Source organism: Rhea americana, unplaced genomic scaffold (genome assembly GCF_003343005.1).
Source record: "Rhea americana isolate MKP2758 unplaced genomic scaffold, rheAme1 scaffold_127, whole genome shotgun sequence".
NCBI lineage: Eukaryota > Metazoa > Chordata > Aves > Rheiformes > Rheidae > Rhea > Rhea americana.
Genome location: NW_028185339.1, coordinates 975442 through 997675, shown reverse-complemented (window position 1 = coordinate 997675; position 22234 = coordinate 975442). Strand labels below are relative to the sequence as shown.

Below are 22234 nucleotides of genomic sequence, written 5' to 3'. Positions count from 1 at the left end.
TTACCGGGATTTTTCACAAAGTTTAAAATTTCTGGAAGGCTAAGCATRCAAAACTTATTTGGGGGATAATTAATAATAAGTAAGTTGCATTTCACACAAAATCCAATAATTGGTTAAGAGCCATTCCAAGCATAAATGGAATATTTTTATAAAGATGCAGTCACATTGCGCAAGKAATATGTTTACTATAACTAGGCCGTAACATAGCTATGTAATTAGACAGTTCCACTGTTTACTTCTTTGTGGATGCAAAGTTGATAGCAAGAGAAATTTCTAGGTTCAGTTAGCAGAAGTTTGTAGCAGAAGTAAGGACTGAAGTTAAATTTGGTGATTTAACCAAGATACCATCCTCCTTCAGTAACTTTTAGAAATCTTTATTCCTTGCAGCTCCTGCTTATTGCAGGAAAATGTGATTAATTGTTGATATAACGTTTTCTRTTATAACATCTTGATTGTAAGTTTTAGAAAAGTAATCTTCTTGTTTTGAAACTTTAAATGTCTGCTTTCAGCTTGCTGTACTTTCTGTAAATGTTGAGTGAAACTGAATTTTGATTCCCTGAAAGCTTTTAGAGTAAGCGTAAGCACTGTTTTTGTGCAGTCACTCAAGCAGCTATCACTTATTAAAGTAAATTAGAGGTAGGAGGATGGTTTGACATTTCAGTGTATACTTAAAATTGCTTTTGTCAGAACTGTGCTTTCTATCTGTTTTTTGATTTCTATATTGCCATTTTTGCATTGTAGAAAACTTACTTCTTTAGAAGTTCTTGTGTTGTTCTAATAAATCTCCAAGTTCCGCAGTCTTCCCCCCCCCCTTCTTTTTTTATCTGAACTTGGATAAATTTAGCTGCCTGGGCAGAAGCAAGCAGCTAGAAAAGTAAACACAAGAAACAGCCTATATTCAGTATTCTGTCTGTTTAATAAGGCTATGGTAACTTCCCTTTTAGTTCAACTGTAGTTTTAAAAGTTTGTGATTCATTATGTGCTTACATAATGTCAGTGTAATGTGAATTTTTATATTATCATTATCAGAGTTGTATTTTGTATTTTTAAAGAAGCAGAAAATACTTCTCAGCCTTCTAGCTTTTTGCATGGAAACTTGTTTAATTTGCACAGAGGGGCTTTGGGARTGGGGAGGTGGATTGTTCCAGGGCTTCTCCTGTACTTAGGACTTAATAGGTTGTCATTTTTCTTCAAGAGGTAATGTTAGGAATAAGAAGCGGTAATAGTAGTATTCTTGTAATAAGAAGAGATACTTTTGTAATGAATGTTTGCAGGGGAATACTGAAGTAAGTTACTGCCATAAAAATGACACTCTCAAATTTTGAACTCATTTGAAACAGTGTAGTTGTGATTGCAATCTACAGAACTCTGAAGCTTGTAAATTCTGCACAGATCAGAAAACTTTTAGGCCTTCAATAATTTCTTGACACTCTTAACTAAATACCACAGATATGTGGTGATCTTGAGTTTTGTGAGTGACCTGGTGCCTTTCCATTCACTATAAAATAAGGGATACCCAGTGCATGTAGGTTTTGCTTTGGTAGCTGCTACTGGTAGAATTAAGTAAAATGAGCTGAGGCATTGTAGTTGTTCATGTACTGTTTTGTAAACAGAAATATTTGAACACATAGTTCAGTCACTGAAGGTGTCAAGTTGGGTCTGTAGTTAGCCACCAATATGAAAGCAAGGAAAATCTAATTTGTCCTTAGCTTATATAACTATAATATATAGCATTTTATAAGACTGCTAAAGACAGAGCATTATATGGCATAAACTGTTAACAGATGTAATACAGACAAGTTACTTTGCAATCTTAATTATTTTAATTTAAAAGATATGAATGTTAGGAAAGGACAGAAGTAAGGTGACTTTCTGAATTTTTAATTTGGCCTCCTTGTACATACACTGTGATAGTCTTATGTTCATARTCATATACTTTTTGCTTCAGGATTCTACCTCTTTAAGTAGACAAATCAATGTCAAGTTAAGGATGTTTTATCCAATCTTTTGTTTTCTAGTTGTTAGGTATGTGATCCCCAACTTATTTAGTAGCCCCTGTTTAGAAGACAGAATTGGTTTTTTGGTGGACTTCCTGTCTTGATAGCAACATACTGTACCAGCTTAAGTTTTTGCATTGTTATGATTTTAATTTTTGCCAAATATAAGTATTTGGCATCATATCTTGAATTTGTATCAAAATAGCTATTCTATTTTCTGCATGTCTGTTGTRTTAAATTATTTTCTTATACTGGCTTCATTTAGCAGCATTTCTGGAATAGTGGTCTGTTGCTCTTACGCAAATTGCTAGTGCAGCAGAAGATGCTTTTTTTCCTTAATAGGTTTAAAAAGCAAGTGGCATTTTCAGATTGCCCCTTTCTGAGGGGTCAGTGGGMTGCTGCTTATTTTTAAGTGCATTTAAAGCCTAAAATTTAGGTGCTTTCTGTCATTAAGAAAAGCAGAGCAAAAGCAAATTGTAGAAGATTGGGAACAACTTTGCTATGTTGCCTATTGAAAGCTGTGCTTTTGTGACAACCCTTCTGAATAATGATTTGTGACCTAGAGAAATACTCAAATCCAAGTCTTTCAAAGAAGTAAAAACTCTTGACTGACAGATTTCTAGTTTGATTGCAATTATTTRAAATAGTAAATCTTAAATGCAGATGTCAGTTTGACAGCAAGTAGGAGTGTCAACAACAAGGTGGCATAGGATCTTTTTCTCTATAATCTATGCCCTAAAATACGAAATTTCCAAAAGCAGGGATCACATTTTCAAGTCTCGTTATGAAGTAAGGCTGTTGAGGCTGTAACCCGTTTGCCGTAAGTAGACGCATGTTCAAGAGCATTTTGAACGGCAGCACTTTGTTAAGGATGAAGTGCAGCCTTACAAAGGTATGGCAGGGGAAAAAGCAAAAAGTCAGAATGCACTTTCAGCTTTTGAGAGAGCAGTGAAGTGGTGCTCAAGAAAATCCGGGCATGCCTGAATTCTGAAAGCGCTGTTTCTTATAACAGTAAAATAGACTGCCAAGTAACTCTGTRACTTTACTAATAACAGAAGGAGAGCTGGTCCCTATATTCTGTCCAGATTTATACAAAATTAACAAGCTTGGCTTTGCAGGAAATATAATTATGGTCTTGTTGCTTAAATACATCTCTTACCTGGAACTCCARTATATGCAAAAGTGAGGAGCCTAGTGGCTATTGTTTAGAGAAATCTCCATTTGTAAATACATAGTTATTAACGTAAGTAGTGTTAATGGCCAGAATATCTATATTTTTCTCTTTCCTCTTGCATAAGGTTTATGCTTCACTACTTTAAGAACRTAGAGTTGCAATATATGTTCATTTACCTAACATTTGAATACTCTTAAAGTATCATAGGTTATTCTCTTTCGAGAAAATTGGGAGTTGGAAGAGTAAATGTTGACATTTACTTAATTTGTATRAATGCATATATATGTTATGTGTATATATATATATATCTGTGTGTGTTTGTGTGTGTGTGTGTATATGTATATATTCATTCCCCCCCCCAGGGGAGGGGAATATATATTCCTGAATATACACTAGGAATTCAGAAAACAGGAAAACAGTTTGCTATCCCCTTCCACCTCCCCTTTTTTGAATATCTGTATTCAGATAAAATTTCTTATTCATTCTTCCCACTCAGCATTTGAGAGACCCTTGGMCCACATGGGCCAGGAACTACCCTAGGTTTAGTGTGGATGTGTTTGTGGTCTGCTGTTCCAGTATTGCAGTTCTTTTGTTTACCCTGGGTTGACAGATACCTACCATGCCAAGCAGCTTTAGCAAAGCTTGAGTAGCTGAGCATAGTCACGGAGCGGTGTTGGGGAATACGTATATTGCGTCTTCCCAGTTTGCAAGATGCCTGTATTTGAGTTACTTTCAAAAAAGGTCTGRAAGTATTGATAGTTTCCTCAGTAAGTAAACAACTGCTTGAAAATTCTCAGAAGCAAATAGCAACTGTAAAACACAGACTCTCAGAAGGACATAGATTTTTCCTATAAAGAAGGCACCCCTTCTTCTGTAACTTCCTTGGCTGATAGTCAGTGAAAAGGAGAGGAGATTTTTAGGGAGTACAAGTATTTACTCTTTTAATCCTTCTTTCAGAACAAGTCACCCAGTCAGTAGGTATCTATAGGTATTCTAAGACTTCAATTTCATATTTTGAATAATATGTATCTTTAATTTTATGAAAGATAAAACTGTTATTTAATACTACCTCTTGTAAACAAATGCTAAGTATTTCTAACCAGTCTGTTACAAGAATGCTTATAACACAGTGAAAGTTTTGTGTGATAGTTCTAGTGATACTGTTGTTGCTGAAAGACTTTCTTTTGAGCTATTCAGTAGCTTTCAGTTCAGGGCTAGTTGTTAAAATTGCTTTTTCTGTCCTAAGTATCTTATACTATAACTGACCAGAAAATGTGAGTAGATACAGGTAGCTGGAGCAACACAAAGAGAAAAATGCCAAGTTGTAGGTCAGTGAAAAGCAGTGATTTTGTTTCAACACCAGCTTACCTTTCCTGGTTATTTTGCAGTCATCAGAGAGTGTTTTGAGGTGGTTTTATCAATGATGTCTGCTAAGTGTGAAGGAGAACATCAGAAACTGCTCACAGAAGTTGGGAAAATTATTTCCATTGCACACACTTATTCTGTGCGGGCGAGAGCTAGGACAATCCTGCAAATGAGTAAGAGATGCTAGAGTGGAGGATAGCAAAATATTCTGAGGATATTTGAAGATAAACAACTTATTAYCTTTGAATGAAATAGGGGAGTCATTGGTGAATACAAAGAGAGGACTGGCATGATCAAAGTACAAGGTTTGGGGGAAAGGTCTATATGGTAGCATTCTGCTATATGCAGAAACAGAACAGAATTCCCTGAAGCAAAGAAAAAGGCAGTAACTCAAAGATATTCATTTGCCTTGTTCCTAGGTTTATGTATGGAATTCTTATGGGCAAGAAATTATTTTTGTTTTTTTTTTTTTAATTTATTTATTTTTTTGTTTTATTTTTCATTCTACTGATTTGTCTCTTACCTTACTCTGACCCATTTGTGGGGAGGCAGATGCTATCCTATCTGTGGACGGCAGTAGACAGTTTCCACTCAGCTTGTGCTTGGTGTGGCTTGTGTGGATAAGTGTCACCTAAGRCAATTTCTTCTGCTTAAGCCTTATCCGTTTTTTTTTTGCTCTAAGCACGAGCGCACAGATTTTGACCTGCGCAAGAAGTGCCGAAGGGGGGGGGAGGGGAGGATGCACGAACAGAGCCCTACAGCTACCCCCACCCCAGGAAAAATTCCCCCAAGTCCACYTTGTGAGTTCACTCAGTTCATTTAGAATTTACCTTAGAACAGCTCCTTTCTTTTAAAAAGTTGACRTTGTTACCTTCCTCTTGATGCACACAGTGATTGCTAGAACCATGCAGCTGCCCTTGTATGATGATAATGATTCAGTATTCTGAAAAAGATCTACTCAGCAGAAGAAATATAATACATGATGTAGTAAAAATATATATATATATATATTGGCCTTCACATAGAAAAAACCTAGACCCATATTTTGCCTCTCGGTAGTGTCTGAGTAGTGCTATTCAGAGATGTGAAATGTAATTGTTTAATTCATGTAGTGAAGTATCTGTATCAGGCTAAAGGTTGGTAACAGTCTGTCTTAAAGAAAATGGAGTTTTTTGTCTGCTTCCTAGCAAACCTTCTTCTTTTTTGAAGGAAAATAATTTGAAATTATGTGCAACAAATTTCTTGTCACTGTGAAATCAATTTGAATCTTAAATCAGTTAGTAAAATTCTAAATCCTGTGAGAATACTGAATAATGTACATAATTTATTTGAAATTATGACATGCTTCAAATTACATGTAAAATTGTATTTCTTAATGATCTCTTTTTTTAGATTTGAAATGCCTTTATTTATAGAAGTCTAATATTTGAAACTTGCTTCTGAAGAGATATGCTCATTACAATAATTTTTATATCAATATTAATACTGTTAAGTTCTGAGACATCTTTCTGATCATCTGGTTTGAATTAGTTTTGCACACATCTGCCTAGAAACTGTTCTGAGGATATTGTACTGTACAATACATTGATTTCCATTTGTATAACTTCTGACTAATTGATAATCATTTACCTGACAAACTTTCTTGTGCAACAAAATACAGTACTTGAAACAAAGAATGGTCTGATGGGAAAATTTCCTTGGCATAACTAACTTGATGAGCGAACAAGTGTATTTGCTAACATTAATTCTAGTACATAGTATTATGTGCCCATATATTACATTTTGAACCCATGGAAATTATATCATGTAGCTTTTCCAGATAAATCTTTTTGTAGCCTCTTTTTTCTTCTGAAATTSGTTTAATGGTAATATAAAGGCAAGCAGACAGTAACTAGCTTGAAATGCTTAAATATTGTAAATATTGACCTACAAGAATATTGCTTACTCAAAAGCTGAATTTCAAAAATATGCCATTCTCTRGTCTTATTGGTAGAATAACTGCAGAATTTTAGACATATGTTGTGACTAAATGATACAAATTGAATGAAAATCAGTGTTATCTAAGCAAAATAATTTTAGTCTCTAACTTGTAGCCTCAGCCATGCAAAATATTAACAGAAGTGGTATTCTTAGAGGAGGTGTTAAGTCTAGAGCTTGCATCTTTTTACCATTTTACAAAGGCTGCGTCTGAACAAATGGGACTCATTTTGAAAGTGGAGAGCACTGCTGACCTTGTCCTTTTGAGRCATCAGACAGAAGCCAAACAGCGATGATGCACTTCTGCATTAAGCAAGATTTCTCTATAAGAAGAAATGTCGGTCTAACATGTTGCTTCCAAAATGGCTAAACGTAATGAAGCCAAAGAGCTTTTCTTCTTGGATTTCAGCACCCTACTTCAAGTCCAGCTGAAATATGGGGCTGAAGTGTGTCCAGCATACTGAATAGATTTGAAAGTGGGGATATGTTTTTCACTGAATTAAAAAAAATCTACAAACTTATCAGTATTGCCAGCATCAAGTATAGACTAACAGAACTATATAGTCACATTAGATTCCTTTTGTTTGCCTCCTCCCCCTTTGAGCTTTCGGGTTAGTCTTACTTCACTTATTTATTTGATAAAACTATGAATGTTAGAAATGTAAAGATCTTTTCTAATGCTATATCTTGTTTCTGCTTTTCTTTTAAAAACAACAAAAAAGCATTGTGTGAAAAGTGTATATTTTGGGCTATGATTTTGTCCAATGTCAAATTCCTTTAAATTATGGGACTTCAGGATCATAAGACAAATTTTCATCAATGATAAAACTGCAGACCTTTTCTGTGGGGAGGGATGGAGGAAGAAATGTCATTTATGACCCAGTGTAAGTTTTGTTAGTTCGGAGAAATGCGAACTGAGCTACCAATCTCTATGGGGTGTTAGGATTTCTAGCATCAAATTCTATTTTAAAATTGGTGTATTATATTCCCCCCCCCGCTCAGATTCTAAACCTTGTACCTACAGTTCTGTACGTATTCAGAATAGTTAACCGAGGTTGCCAGTGGCCAAAAACGTTATAGAGAAGAAATAACAGTAGTTCATGTGAATACTCTACTGGCTTTGGTCAGCAGAGACTCTTAAAAGTTGTTATTGCACAAAGCATTCTAAGACTTATCTGTATCTGTTTATACAACCCTTTTAAAATKAGTGTATTTTTGGTAGGTAGCTGATAGTAACTTATGGTCTTAGCTGGTATCAGTTGTTATATATAGGATGTGGATTAAATTTTCTGGAGTTCAGGGCATTATATTTATCTACCTATCGACATATGTTATATTATGTTAATACTTGAGTGGCTTAGGCTGTTCCTTTTCCCCTTACAAAACTGTGCATCTTAAGCAACTTCTCAGTAAACACACTTCTAAAAATTGTCTTGCTTCCTTAACAGTTGTTTCGAGAAGTACGAATAATGAAGATACTGAATCATCCCAATATTGGTAGGAATCTTACATTTCTGCAAACTCTTTTTTTTTCCTTTAACTGTTTATACTGTACTCTTTTGGCTTTATTTTGAATGTACATTGCAGCTATGTTTTTGTTAAACATTTCTGAGATAATGAAACAGTAAGCATTCAGTAAATGCTTTATTTTTACTATCTYGAGTACCTTGTGAACCCTACTTGCAAGCAAGAATTTTGCTCTGAGGGGATAACTTAYTCAGTCAAGGAGAGCAGCAACGCTAGGTAAAAGGTGCTGAGCACTGTGTGGTCACCTGAGTACTTGATTACCGCTTTTCACATTTAAAATTACTCTCAGTGACCGAAAATCATTAGTTTCTTAGGCACGGCTAGCACAACTCCATTAGTTCGGTCTAGGATAGACTCCTGCAAACTGCTATTTCCGGAAAATTAGAATTACAAAGTATGTAATTTTCCCTTTCTGCTTTAGTTCTTTCCCCTACCCCACAGCTTCAGGGCCCTACTTTGTGATGACAATTCTTCTGGCTGAGGAGGGCTGGACAGTCTTGTTCCAGAGACAGTTAATGTTCCTGAATCGGCCAGAGGGCTTGTTGCATACAAGGTATGGACAAGGCATACAAGTTGTTACATGCTAGGCACTCCCATTTTGTCCCTTAAATTGTTTGTTGCTTTTTTCCGGCATTCTTAGCTTCTGCTATTCTTGTTTTTGGGGGGTGTTTTAAATGAGTGGCAACTGTTGTAATCCGAGGAAAATCTTTCAGTCTCTAACAGTTATGGTATCTACTCGTTTTATAGTTGGTCAATATCTCAAATTTCTAACTTGRAACAGTGTACTTAGAGAAACTGAGAAGGCCTGTATGATCTTAAGGAAGTCTGTGTCAAATTAAACACTAATTTCAGCATGAACTTGTTTGTGCATAAACTCTGAGAAAACTGTAAATTAATATGCTTTATTATCAACTGTGATTTAGAAATTAATTTGCTTCCCCCCTCCCCCCAAAAGAATTCTAACCTAAAGGATATCAAGTTTTCTTATGGTTTAGTGTCATCGCTGGCAATAAATTACACTCACTTCATGAATAAGGCTTTTTTGTTTGTGCTATGCTTTTGCTGCCTGCTGCAATCTTTTTCTTGTTCACTTTTCTTGCAGTAAAATTATTTGAAGTTATTGAAACTGAAAAGACATTGTATTTGGTAATGGAATATGCCAGTGGGGGTAAGTGGATTCTTAATTCTGCTTTAAGGATAAGCTGAAGTAGGGAAAGCGTTGTTGGTTGCATGTCTAGGAATGATTGAAAAATCTGATGATTTTATAGTTAATGGACCACTCCAATTTGACCTTTACAAGGGTCCTAAACAGAATTCCCTGGACAGACTTTTCTCGTACATAACGTAACCCATTAGGTTTGTGCTTAAGACTAGCTGTCATTATGAAGCTTGTAGCTGAAGTATCAGGAGATAATCTGGTGCCAATTCTGGCAAAAACTCAACTCTGTGTGCCTGCTGTGTTTAGGCAAATGCTGCCCCCTCTATCTGTCTTAAATGTGTGTGTCAAAGTACTTCAAGGGAGGCAGATCTATGGCGTAGGAATAAGGAATTTGGGAAAGGTGGTCAGCAGAATCATAAAGAAGCATGACTGATAATGGGAGCTTCCTTGAGAAGCTGCTCRTTGTCTGGATGGGAAATGTCTGAGCATATGAAGGGAGCTTGAGCAACCAGGTGGGAAGGGCTGTTGGGTAGTGCAAAGATGAGGATCTGAAAGGCATTGGAGCAGCTTCATTTAAAAAAAAAATGCATATATTGTTAAATGAAACTGATAGAGATACCCCAAATGTGTAGGAAGATGCCCGTTCCRCAGTGTATCTTACATGCAACATAAATGTTTCTCATGATCACAGTTTATTCTTTTTTTTTTCCCTTCCCCTGTCTTAGTGTTTTTAAAATAAGTTTATAAAGGACCATCGGAGAAGAGTTAGAATGAAGGGCTCCATTTTTGTATTTCATGACTAGTTAAGTGTCTAAAAAAATTAAAAGAAATGCAAGCAGTAAAAAGGCATTTTTCCTGGCTGCTTCCATTTCTCTCCTCTTTGAAAACAGGAAGGCTTGTTTTCAAGTAATGCTTGCTTGTACTTGATAGTCAGAAATTAAACCTGGACTATAGGACTGATGCTTTATCATTTATCTGGTACAGGAGAGGTGTTTGACTATCTAGTTGCACATGGAAGAATGAAAGAGAAAGAGGCTCGTGCAAAATTCAGGCAGGTATGAAATTAACTCTTTCTTTTGTTTCTGTTTATGACTTTTCTCATAGACTTGAGTGTGCATGCACTTCTGCTTCGTCAAAACAATGAAAGTTTTTTTAATGTTTATGTCTATGTAATGAGAACTTTCTCATCTTAACCTCTTTCTTATTCCTGCTTCTAACTTGCTGTTTGTGACTTGTATTTTGTTACACATATGTAAAAGGTATTTATGAAAATGTTAAGTGTAATGAATTAATCTGTTAGGGATAAGGTGTGCTAATAATATTTCAGAGAACAAAATTTGAAATGGCACATTTGGACATTTTTTGTTTTTGCAAAAACAAAAAACTTCTTGATTCCTTTTAGTGATTGCTATTGGGTGATCTGCTTTTAAAATAGACATTTCTCCTATTTTATAAGTATGTTGAACTATGAACTATGTAGCTAATAACTATTTTTGCCTTTATAGTCAACTTTTTAATGAGAAAATAACAGAGCWGATATATCAGTGATGTGTTTTATATATTTATAACTCATTATGGAGATAATGAAATTCTAAAGAACAATGAATTCTTACACATTTAGGGATTTTCCATTTTTAATATTTGAGCTTTAATGAGTCTTTTATACTCTAAAATAATGCTCTCCTGAATCCTGTCAGGAGGAAAAAGTACTAAATGATACGTGCAAACTTATAGTGAGATTCAAGTTAACTATATTATTGGTCAACTTGGTGTTTCAGATTGTATCTGCTGTGCAGTACTGTCACCAGAAATGCATAGTTCATCGTGACCTTAAGGTAGGCTGCTCCTTTTTTTAATTATTATTTTAGTAATTGACAATGTAGGCTCAATTTCATTCTTTWTACTGCTTATCACCATAAACTCTGAATGCCTCAAACATGTAAATGRGGGAAGTATCATTTGCTTGTATTCTATTCTCAAATTTCTGAAGCACAGAAATAATGTGGTTTGCCTGTTGGAACATGGGAGAGACAAGAATAGAACACGTGTTGCTTTCATCCCAGTTTTGGCTCTTAAGAAAAAGAAACGCTCTGCAAAGAATTAYGCCTGCTGACATGCAGATACCTACACACTGAAGTTGCAGAGGTTCAATGATAGCAGTCAGCTCTATTTAATTAAAATATTTTCAATTAAAAAAAATACATAACAAAATATGTAAGACATTCCATTCTTAATGATTCATAAGAAATATGTTGGAGTTCTTAATCCATTTTATCTTATACCATAGTATTTTTATACTTTTAATGTTTAATTCAGACTTTCAGTGCTTAATGCAGGCAGAAAAAAGAAATTGAAGGGAAATAAATTAGACTCTGGGTTTTTTTTGTTTGATATTTTTGCTGCTTTCTAGTAATCTCCTCTCTGTATAAACATACCAAGCCTTGTCACATAGAGTTCTGCAATAGTAGTTGCAGAATAAGTCTTCAGTCTAAAGTTGTTCTTGTGCCAGATACAGACATCATAGACTTAGGCACAAGATCCTTGTCCACTTAAAAGGTGACTTGCACTCTAACTTTGATGTCTGTATAGTTGCAAAAAAAAACCCATTGATTCTTTTTTTTCCTAGTGTATCTAAATGCTTATGAAAAGCTGAGGACAAGTTCTTTTTTATATTTTTCACCAGCATCTTTTGTTTAACTTTCTTGTAACACACTGCAGCATGTCCTCAATCTCTTCATTTTGAATCTTTTCCTTTTARCTATTGATCTGTCAGATTCTGCATGTACATGCAGTGCTGGACAATCCATCCTTTTCTCCTGAGCTTTCCTTGTCCCAAGACCATTTTCATCTGAATTTGGAGGGCTTACTGCATGGCCATTGCTCTTAAAACAGAATGGAAGGAAGGAAAGGGCTGGATCTCATTGAGATCTTGATTAAAAATTTCCTCCCCATCTTGCATGATTTGAAGCCAGTGAATGTTTTGTCAGGCTCCCTGGGGCTTACTGTAGCCCCTGCCAGGCCTTCCAGAAAGGCTGCACCTAGGGACTGTTGGCTCAGCTAGCCAAACCTCTTTTCCCTGGCTGTCTCTGCCCTGTATTTGTTTGTGGGGTAGCATCACTTCATCCTTATTCTGCGCTTGCTTGGTCTATCTAGCTGCATTACTGGCTTCTACTGTGTTACCCCTCTGCATTTACTTGTTATCCTGCATCTGACTTTCTCAGAGCCCATTCTAGCTTGCACCCATCATTCATCTCTCTTGATTGCATGACGTACATACACCTCACTGCATAGCTCACAGGACTATTCAAAATTGCTCTGCAGCACTCGCACAAGTTCTTTTTTACTGTCTGCCRCAAACAAGTTCTCTGCTGCTTATCCCCTTCCTTTCTGCAGGACAGGAAGGCAGGCTCCCGGATGATTCTTTGTTTGCTTTTCTCTCTCCCCCTGCTCTTGGAGGGAATTAGGTTAGACATATTTGAAACATTCGGTGTTAAGTGTARTTATGAGAGCCAGGCACTCCAGCCAATGGAAAATACATTACCCAACGTAAAAAGGACTAAACTTTTGGTTTTGAGGATATGTTCTCACTTCCTTTCTCCTTTTCAAACACGATGTGTCATCTCTGTCTCACTTTAAACTCTTCTCATGGTGCTGGAGGGAGGGAAGATGGAACTATAAAGTTGTATCTGCATTCACATCTGCTCTTCCTTTGTCCATGTTATAAGCCTGACCAATTTGCATTRTCAGCACCTGAAGGTAGAGGTCTAGCACTACTTTGGAGATTTGATAAGCCTTTTTGTTTTCAACAACAGGAAGGGTAAATTTCGTGAAATGCAAGTTATTTCAGAGTCAGCGAGGAAGAAGCATAAGAAAATGTGGAAGTTTGTCCAGGCTATACCAGCAGAAGAAGAGAGAGTGCAAGGCCCATTGCTAGTTAAACTGTTTCTACAGTTCTAAACAATTTGAGTAGAAAGCACCATAATTGATTCCAACATTTTCTTGTACTGTAATGCACATAAACTATTGTATCTTTTGAGTGACAGTTTATGCTTTTGTTTTTGTGAACATCTAACCAACATAAACATAGTTTTGGTTATTTGGTGTACAGAAAAGCTGAGGTTTGTTGTCTTCTTTTTAGTAAGAAACCTAAAAACACGGGGTACTTGAGTAATGGAGTACTGTTGAATTAGGAGGATTATTGTAATTGTAGAGCAGCTGCACTAATAGTAATGTTTTGAGCGCAAGGAAAATGAAGTCTTTGTGCAATAATGTAGAAGGCTGTCAAATCTGGAAAATATCTCTGTGAGATGGTCTGCAGTCATATCRGCTGGAACCAGCTGAGATTACAGGTCATTAACTATCTTGAAAAATATTTTATTTTCCCAATTTTTTTTTTAAGAGAAAAAGCTATATTTTACTCCTAACAAAGGTTTAATTTTGTTTCCCAAGTGTTCTCTTGATATACTGGTCATAAATTGTTTCTGGTTCTGGTCATTGAATGAAAGCAAGATTATTAAAGACCAAAAAAAAAAAAAGCGACATTACCCCTTTTTCCAAATGACCAATGAATTGCATACTTTTCTGATTCTGAAATAAGAGGATTTTTTTTTCTTATTTGACTGGAAGGAAGGTGCAGAGTTGTGTATCTGCTTCAAACAGGTTCAGTTCCGAGTGCAGCATTTGACAAGGCGTGTCCATTTTTGCTGTAAAATTGATGTTTAGCAATTGGGTGAATCTTCCATTCTAGCAAATGAGCAGCCTRAGCCTAGTCAGATGAGTAAACATTGCCCAGTTCTGTCTCACTCATTGCGTAGCATCCTTGGATTTTGGAAAATGCACTTTTTTTTCCCCCAGTAACTTACTAATATTTCTGTAGCCTCACTCTATCTTTGGACCTACCTATGATGTTAAAAATAAAATACTGTTCACTGACTGTGCAGGTTCTTCAATACTTGCATCTGCGTGTACAAGAGATACAGCATTCACATGATGATTGCTGCACAGACATTATTTTTTTTATATTTATATTACACTTTTTTTATGCACAGTGCATTACTGTGCATACTGAGAGAATGTACATTGATGTTATTGCTAAAGCAAACTCTAATGATAAAGGGGAGAGAGTTTTTTTGGCACAGGATGCTAAGATACAGCACATAGCTTGAAGTGCTTCATCTTGTAAGCAGAAGAGATCTACTTTTAAAGTCTTAAATCCCTTTTAACTGCTATTTTAACAAAATCTTAGGTATGTGGGATTAGATTTACACTCATTAACATCAGAAATTGCTGACAGGCATGAGCCTGTCAGAAGATGAACCTGTTATTCTGAGATGTCTAGATACTTGGTCTGAAGCTTAGCTTTCCAAGTCATTTCATATAGGGGAAAAAAAAATGTATAGTTCATTCAGTAGTTAACTTTCAAATCTATTTAGCTGATTTTAACAGTTCTGTTCTCCTGGGTAAATATAGCCAATTTTCAATCTTTGCAAGGGATTCGGAGGGATTAGTTCCTTGTGTTCTGCAAGAAATATACTGATGGTTAACTACTTCAGAAGGAAGAAACATTTTCCATTTGTTGATGCATGATACTCTATTAATATATTAATCTTATTCTGATACATAAATTATCCTTTTGCTCTTTTATTTTTCTCTTAGGCAGAAAACCTTCTACTTGATGCAGATATGAACATTAAAATTGCAGACTTTGGGTTTAGTAATGAATTTACAGTTGGTAATAAACTGGACACGTTTTGTGGAAGCCCGCCTTATGCTGCTCCTGAACTTTTCCAAGGAAAGAAATATGATGGTCCTGAAGTGGATGTGTGGAGTCTTGGGGTCATTCTGTACACGCTAGTGAGCGGATCATTGCCATTTGATGGTCAGAATCTAAAGGTATGGTTAAAATATGAAAGCTTGGCTTTTATTTTCTTTAAATCTTCTATGTCGTTAGTAGATTCACCTTCTACAATTTTATTCTAAAGGAACTGAGGGAGCGAGTACTGAGGGGGAAGTACCGTATTCCGTTCTATATGTCCACAGACTGTGAGAATCTACTTAAGAAGCTACTGGTACTGAATCCAATAAAACGAGGTAGCTTGGAAGTAAGTGCTTTCCTCTTAAAACAGTTTTTTCAGATTAAGAATGAAGCAAATACAATGACTGCTTAAAATTTGTTTATTTTTCATGATACGTACTTTATTTCTGTCTTGGGGGCCCAAGTCTTAGGAAGAAACAAGGAAACATCACAGAAACAGTGCAGTTTCAATATAGAAGGTTTTACAAATGAAAGACTAACCTTAATTTCAGCTGACTGAAGTCCGTCATTTAAGAGCATTTCAGAGTGCAAACAGCTCACGCTTGTTTTCATCGGATATTGGAGCTAATTCAAACGTGGAAGGCAGAACAAGACTGTAAATATCTTGGGCTTGGAATCTTTTTGAAAACAAAGGCAGTGGCAGGCAGCACTGTAAACACTTTTGACATAACTTGYAATTTCCTACATGACTTCTTAAAAGAAGTAGATAGAAGAGGAATGATTTTTAACTGTGATAGGAAACTTTTTTTTTTTTTTTTTTTTTTCCTCACCACAACACAGATAAATACTAAGAGCTCTTTCAATGAGGATAAGTTAATAACATTAGCTATTTTTTTAGTCTTCTCTTTCTCCTTTCTGGCAATGTTTTTCCTGAATAGACAGAGGWTTAACACATATAATGACTTTTACTGTGTCCATTAGCTAAAATCTACTTTAAAGATTTATAGTGAGTTCTGGTTTTGTTAGTAAGTCAGGTTGTCTTTTTCAGGGGTGTAGAGTATTTCAGAGAGTCTGTGTGCATTGTTTGTAAGATGTCTGAAATGTTCAGTGTTTTTAAAGAGTTTTGTTTAAGTTTGCTGTATTGGTGTGTACTTACTAGAAAGCTCTGGAGCTGATGTTTAACATGAATTTTTGGTGCAAAATTCATTCTAAATGTGTCTATTCTAAATGTGTCTATTCTGTTTTTGTGATTCTTTTAACAAAGAGTGACTTTTAAAATAAAGCCTACTTACCATTAGAAATAAAAGTATAGCAGATTATAAATAGAATGGTTTTGGAGATAATACATGCATGAATTAATCACCAGTGACCTTTGTTTCATCTTTCTGTGCATACTTGTGCAGCAAGTGGATGGTGTTCCAGGGAATAAATCCCATTTAAGCAGCTTTTCACTTGAGGAATGACTTATGCTTCCTGGCCTGGTTGCTACCTGTGCAAGAAAGTCAGCACTTGCTGAGCTCCATCTGTATGCAATTTCTTTCAAGTTGATACTGTTTTGTGACTTGGACTTTACCTTGAATAAAATCTGTGCTGAAGAGAGCAGTGGGTGGGGTTTTCTGCTTCTGTTAATATTCCTTAATTATATTTATTGTTGTCCAGAGGAGAGTGATAGTGATAAGAGCTGAGTCATTGCAAGATGGTGAAACTTTTTCTTTCTTTTTTTTCTACAGTGTAATGCTTCAATTTTAGGAAGTAGGGTTTTCCTTTTATCAAACATTTCTCCAGAGTTTCACATTTTCTCCTTGAATCTAATTGCACATTCATTCTATATGTTATAGTCTTACGCAACTCTTAAAATTTTTACTCCTCCCTGGGGAGGTGTTTGATAGCAGCCTACCTGGAGATCCATAGTTGTCAGGCTGTATGGAGGAGAGCAAATAAATGTTATGTAGGATGGGGGTCTAGGCAGTTTTGAGGATAATGGGCATAGGTCTGTGCTCTAATCTGAGGGAGAGAGATGTAACAAATTTTTTCAAAGGGATGTTCCTGAAATCATATGTTGGTTGAAGTGGAAAGCTACGGAGAGTAGAAAGTGTGGGGTTTTTTGTTTTGTTTTGTTTTTTTAAAAAAAAGACTTTCTTCTGCCTGAGCACAAATACATACTGRAAATGAAAATATGTATTTATTAGAAGCTTTCTAAAAGTGGAAAGATAACGTTGCCTTAGATAAGGAGGATTTTTGCTTGTGCTTTGTCKTTTAATTATTTGCTCAGTCCCAGCCGTACACCCGCTCACAGTTCCCATGCATGTTTTTCCCAGATCATCCAATAAGATGTTTGCCAGTGACGTTAGCATCAAAGCTGAGCCTGACACAGTGTCAGCAGTGTATGCGTTAGGCTTAGCCAGTCTGCTGGTAAGAATCGGGTACATTTATTGTAATACTGATTCGCATTGACTTTTTTGTAGTTGCAGCAGAGAGAAAACATTTTAGAAGCAAGCTAGTGTTATAAAACAGTAAATCATCACAGGAAGAGATTGGAAAAAGCACAGTAACTCTCTTCCCTGACAAAGTTTTGAGCAATTTTTCCCCTCGCCTCAGTTCTTTGAAAAGCAACGCTATGTGAAATTCCAGCAGAGCGGAYTTATGCTTGCAAAGAATAGTGAAGCCAGTTTTTTTGAGGAAAAACAAGTCTTGAGCCAGTGCAAATTTTTATTAGATAGCTTTCCTGAAGATTGTGAGAAATTTCACCAATGATACCTAGTTGGTTGTAATACAGTTTGGGTCCATAGTCCAATCTTTAAATATGCTGGCCAAGGCTGTTGTTCTGTAATCGCTTGACCAAAAACCAAGCTGAATTTACACGGATGTGATACTGATACTGAAACCAGATCGTTTGTGTCATTTCCAAATGTTTCATTTTAAGAGGCTATTTTAAATATTGCACAATAACTCAGTGTGCCTGCAAGGTCATGTATTTGAAAGACAGAAGGTAACAAAAGTTTAGATATTTAACAGATGCAAACCTGGAGTAGCTTCCATTGAACTGTAGACCCACATACTTTAGAAAGACGTGAGAAACAAAACGGGAATTGTTTTTGTTTGTTAAAGAGAATCAAGAAAGGGAAATRGGAATTCAAGCAGGGTGTTTCGTGTCATTTAAAATCCCTGCTCTATCTTCGCTTCAATTAAACTAACAGGATTTTTAAAGCATTGTAATTGCAGGCGCTCTTTCTGGAGTCGTACCATGTTACTAAAAGGCTACAAATAAATAACCAGAGTCTGTTGTCAAGTGAGTTTGCTCTGTGTGCTAGAATTGCAGCGTAACCGTGTGTGTCCACAGCCCTGCCTGCCTCCAGAAAACAGATGCCTTTGAAAAACCAGTTTTGTGATAGAATTTGAATAAGTCTTTCAGTCTTACTGTTAGCAAAATGTTAACCAGCTCAAGTACAGAGTTCTGTATTGTACTTGTAAGGAAACAACTCTTTAGGTCTGTATTTGGCAGCAGGACTGCATACAAAAAATTTGGTTATATCAGTGGAAAATTGAGTCRTTTGGTGTATGTGAGAGAACTTAGTTTGGTGTTTGAGAAGCATATTTGGAGCCTGTGGGAAACTTGGACTTGTTGGCACTTGTCTCAGTCTTCTGTCAGTCTAGTGAGCAATGTTAGCATCTGTCCCTCAAGAGGCATGTATGCCTGTGTGTTGCTGTAGGAGGAAAGCGTTGTGTGTTGTTTTTATTTTTTTTAGCTGTTTTAAAAATAAGTGCATGAGGCAAAGTTGTGGTGGTGGTTTAGGGACTCCACCTGATCAACCTTGCAGGCGTGTGGGAGATCTAGGCTGCAGCAGACAGGAGATTTTCCTAAGATATGAACATGACGTTTTTAAAGTAAACATGCGTGTGTTGGAGCAAGAGAGGTGAAGGTGTTTTCCCCTTCCAGCTGAAACGTGAACGTGTGTGGTTTTTGTGCAAGGAAAAGATCCATAGGGAGAGAGGAAAAAAAAAAAAAAAAGACTAGTTGGGGTTACAGGCACACTTCTGAAATAGTTCTTTAGTTTCTAAACATTCATGGAGTTATTATTTGAAGGAATTATTTATTTTATTTGAATTTATTTTGTTAGAATTTTCATTGTGGTAGCATTTAGGGATCTTAATCAAGATTAGGTTAGGAGTGTGTCAAACACTCGACAGGACTGAGAGGCCAGGGGCAGRGCATAAAATGAAAGAGTTGTTTGTGAGAAGTGCTGTTTTTTCTTTCAGTAGTTTTACTGATATTTTCAACTGGTTGCTTGTAAATGGATAGTAGAGAGAATTAATTAATGGAAATTTAAAAATATATGAAAGATAAAGGGARGACCTAGAAGATGATGAGGGGAGAAGGAGAGAGGGAAGGAACAACTTTCATATTAATAAGAATATTAAGTTGTTTTACGTCTCAGACCACCCAGCACAAATATAATCAGGTAGAAAAATGGCATATTGAACTAAGACTCATTTGTTTTCTTAGCAAATTATGAAGGATCGGTGGATGAATGTTGGCCATGAAGAAGAAGAATTAAAGCCATATACTGAGCCTGAACCAGATTTTAATGACACCAAAAGAATAGGTAAGACAAGAGTGTTGCATTTGATGTACATAGCCAATTCTATCTTGCAAGTCAAACTCATTTTTTTTATAGAAACCAAGACACAAGTAAAATGTTTTCCTTTTATTTAAATGAGAAATTACGTGACAAAGCCYTCATTATAACTGCTCTTGTGACTTCACTGAGCTGATGTGACTATAAGCACAGCAAAGGACAACTAAGGTTGCAGCATTGAGTGGGCAGAAGGAAACATTGTATTATAAGGGTAATAATTTTTTTATCGCCCTGGAACAGAGAGATATACTGTATTGGCCCTGTAGCTATTTATAGTTTGTTTGCAAGTGTTTTATTTGTTTATTGAATTACATGTAATAGATACTGAGAGTGTTCAAGAGGATAACAGTGAAAACAGGGAGTTGTTGTTTGGTTTTGCACAGCAAAGATGATGCTAATTAATTTGAATTCCAATTGCCTTTTACATTTTAAATCTTTTTGTTTTCAGTGTTCTTAAATTGTCAGTAAATCCTAAATACTTATTCTATTAATGTTTAACTCTTTAGACATAATGGTCACGATGGGATTTTCAAGAGAGGAAATCCATGAATCTTTAGTAAACCAGAAGTATGATGAGGTTATGGCTACCTACCTGCTTCTAGGTAGAAAACCACCTGAAGTAAGTGCTACCTAATTTACATCTGCTGACCTGACTGAGTTGAATGTCCTGAATATTTTTTTAATGAACTCTTGTAAAATTAAAATGTATAATTTAGAATTGATAATTTAGTTATGTCTTTCCTTTTTTAAACATATATATATACACACACACACACACACACACACATATATATATATATATATAATTAGTTCCCATAGGAAGGAATAGATTAGATATACTGTCTTAACATTTGCTGACAAATATGTTGAACTGCTTATTAAAAGAAAGCTAGCTCTTAATCTAAAATGATGTGACTTCTGAGTTCTGGGTCTTCTTTCTGTCATGAGTCATGTATGTTTACAGTTAAAATCTGAAATAGTTAAAAACTTGACAAGGGCAGTTATTTTTCCAAATACTAAGCTGTGACATCCTTTTCTTGCTTTCTCATTCATGAACTCATCCTTTCTCATCAATATACTATAGTACATTTTGTTATATATTAAATAATTGTATCATAGTCATTAGTAAATTCATGATAGAAGGTCTTTCAACTGTTTTGGAACTAGCGGGATCTGCAGATCTTTTAAAGCTATGAGGATTTTCAAGAAATCAAGCCAAGACTGCCTTTTTGAAGGAGTTTTGTTTTCCTACTGCTTCATGGGCCTTTCTTCATTTCTAACATAGTGTAGTTCTGATATGAGCATCCTTCAGTGTATTTTCCCACAACATCTCTGAACTAGAATTCCCATGTGATTGCACAGTGTGGAAGGAATCTGTCTGAAATGATTTTTGACTCAGACTACTTGGAAGAGGAAGTTTGGCTTTTACACTACTTCTGCTTACAATGTCTACCTCTTATCCTGTAACTGTAAAACCAGTGGCTGAGTTGCATATCTTCAGAAATTATATTGAAGGTTGTAAAGAATCCTTGAATTGTTAGTACTTGCTTTTCTATCTTCTCTGACTTGTGTTCCAGGTTAGGCATTTTTAAATTGTTCTGATGCTAGAAGTGTTCTTTAGGCTTAAAAAAAATACAAGTGGGAGAAAGACCTGTTCTTTGGTTTGAATTTTGAAATAACCGTGTTTGTTATTGTCAAGATTCCTCCAACTTTATTTTGAGTGCTCATTAACTTTTTCTCTTAGCTTCAGGTGTGTATTTTTAAAGCCTATGCAGATGTGRTTTGAGAACATGATTGTGGGGCTATTTGTTTTACAGTCCAACACAGGCAATAATAAAGTGAAAAGGGTCAGCTTGAAGAAAATTGAACTCTTGAGTATAATTTTAAATTTAAAAAAAATGCTTTTGATTGGAGTTTTTTACTATATTATGCCATAAAACTACCAGTAATGTTAAATTTTGTTTAGRCTTTCAAAAATGTTTTCCTTACAGTTTGAAGGAAGTGAGTCCTTGTCCAGCAGCAACCTGAGTCAAAGATCTCGTCCTAGCAGTGACCTCAACAACAGTTCTGTGCAGTCTCCAGCTCACTTGAAGGTCCAGCGGAGTATATCAACTAATCAGAAACAACGACGGTTCAGTGATCATGGTGGGGATGACATTCCAGCAAGTAAAGTAACATAGACAATTCAAGTCTGAATGTGCAGTGTTTTGTGAACCTGGCCAATCCACTGCTTTGTGCGTTTGTTGTGTATCTCATCATGCTCTGCTGTGATGCTTTTATATCTGTATGAATGCTTCTATGGTAAATAAGAGGCAATTTAATATGTGATATTAGGTTTTTTGGACTTGTTATGTGGTTGACTAGCTGAATAATAGCTTTAGGATGTTCCCTGCTTAGGAGGTAATGGTAAAATCTTGGTCTGAATAAACTCAAAGGCTGCAAAGCATTGTGTTTATAAGTGCTTTTAGAGTTGGGGCCAAATGGTTGATTTCCTGAAGACAAGAGTTTTGCYGAGTGTTCAGGAAGCATTTGCGGGTGAAAGTGACTACATCAAAAAGAGTACATACTTTAAAAAAATAAAAATCTCAAAAACCTCTATCATTTTATTAGAGATTTTTAAAATTTTGACCCCTCTCTCTGTCT

At 35.8% G+C, this 22234-nt stretch overlaps 1 protein-coding gene across 1 annotated transcript in view; it reads left to right on the top strand.

The window, feature by feature from the left end:
- Positions 1 to 22234, top strand: part of MARK1 (microtubule affinity regulating kinase 1) — a 49302-nt gene that overhangs the window by 10914 nt on the left and 16154 nt on the right. The window contains exons 4-12 of the mRNA XM_085326087.1: positions 7962 to 8010; positions 9143 to 9208; positions 10184 to 10254; positions 10978 to 11034; positions 14855 to 15091; positions 15181 to 15300; positions 19459 to 19558; positions 20098 to 20210; positions 21583 to 21736. Coding sequence (XP_085182213.1) covers positions 7962 to 8010; positions 9143 to 9208; positions 10184 to 10254; positions 10978 to 11034; positions 14855 to 15091; positions 15181 to 15300; positions 19459 to 19558; positions 20098 to 20210; positions 21583 to 21736 — 967 coding nt within the window. The remainder of the gene's footprint in view (positions 1 to 7961; positions 8011 to 9142; positions 9209 to 10183; positions 10255 to 10977; positions 11035 to 14854; positions 15092 to 15180; positions 15301 to 19458; positions 19559 to 20097; positions 20211 to 21582; positions 21737 to 22234) is intronic.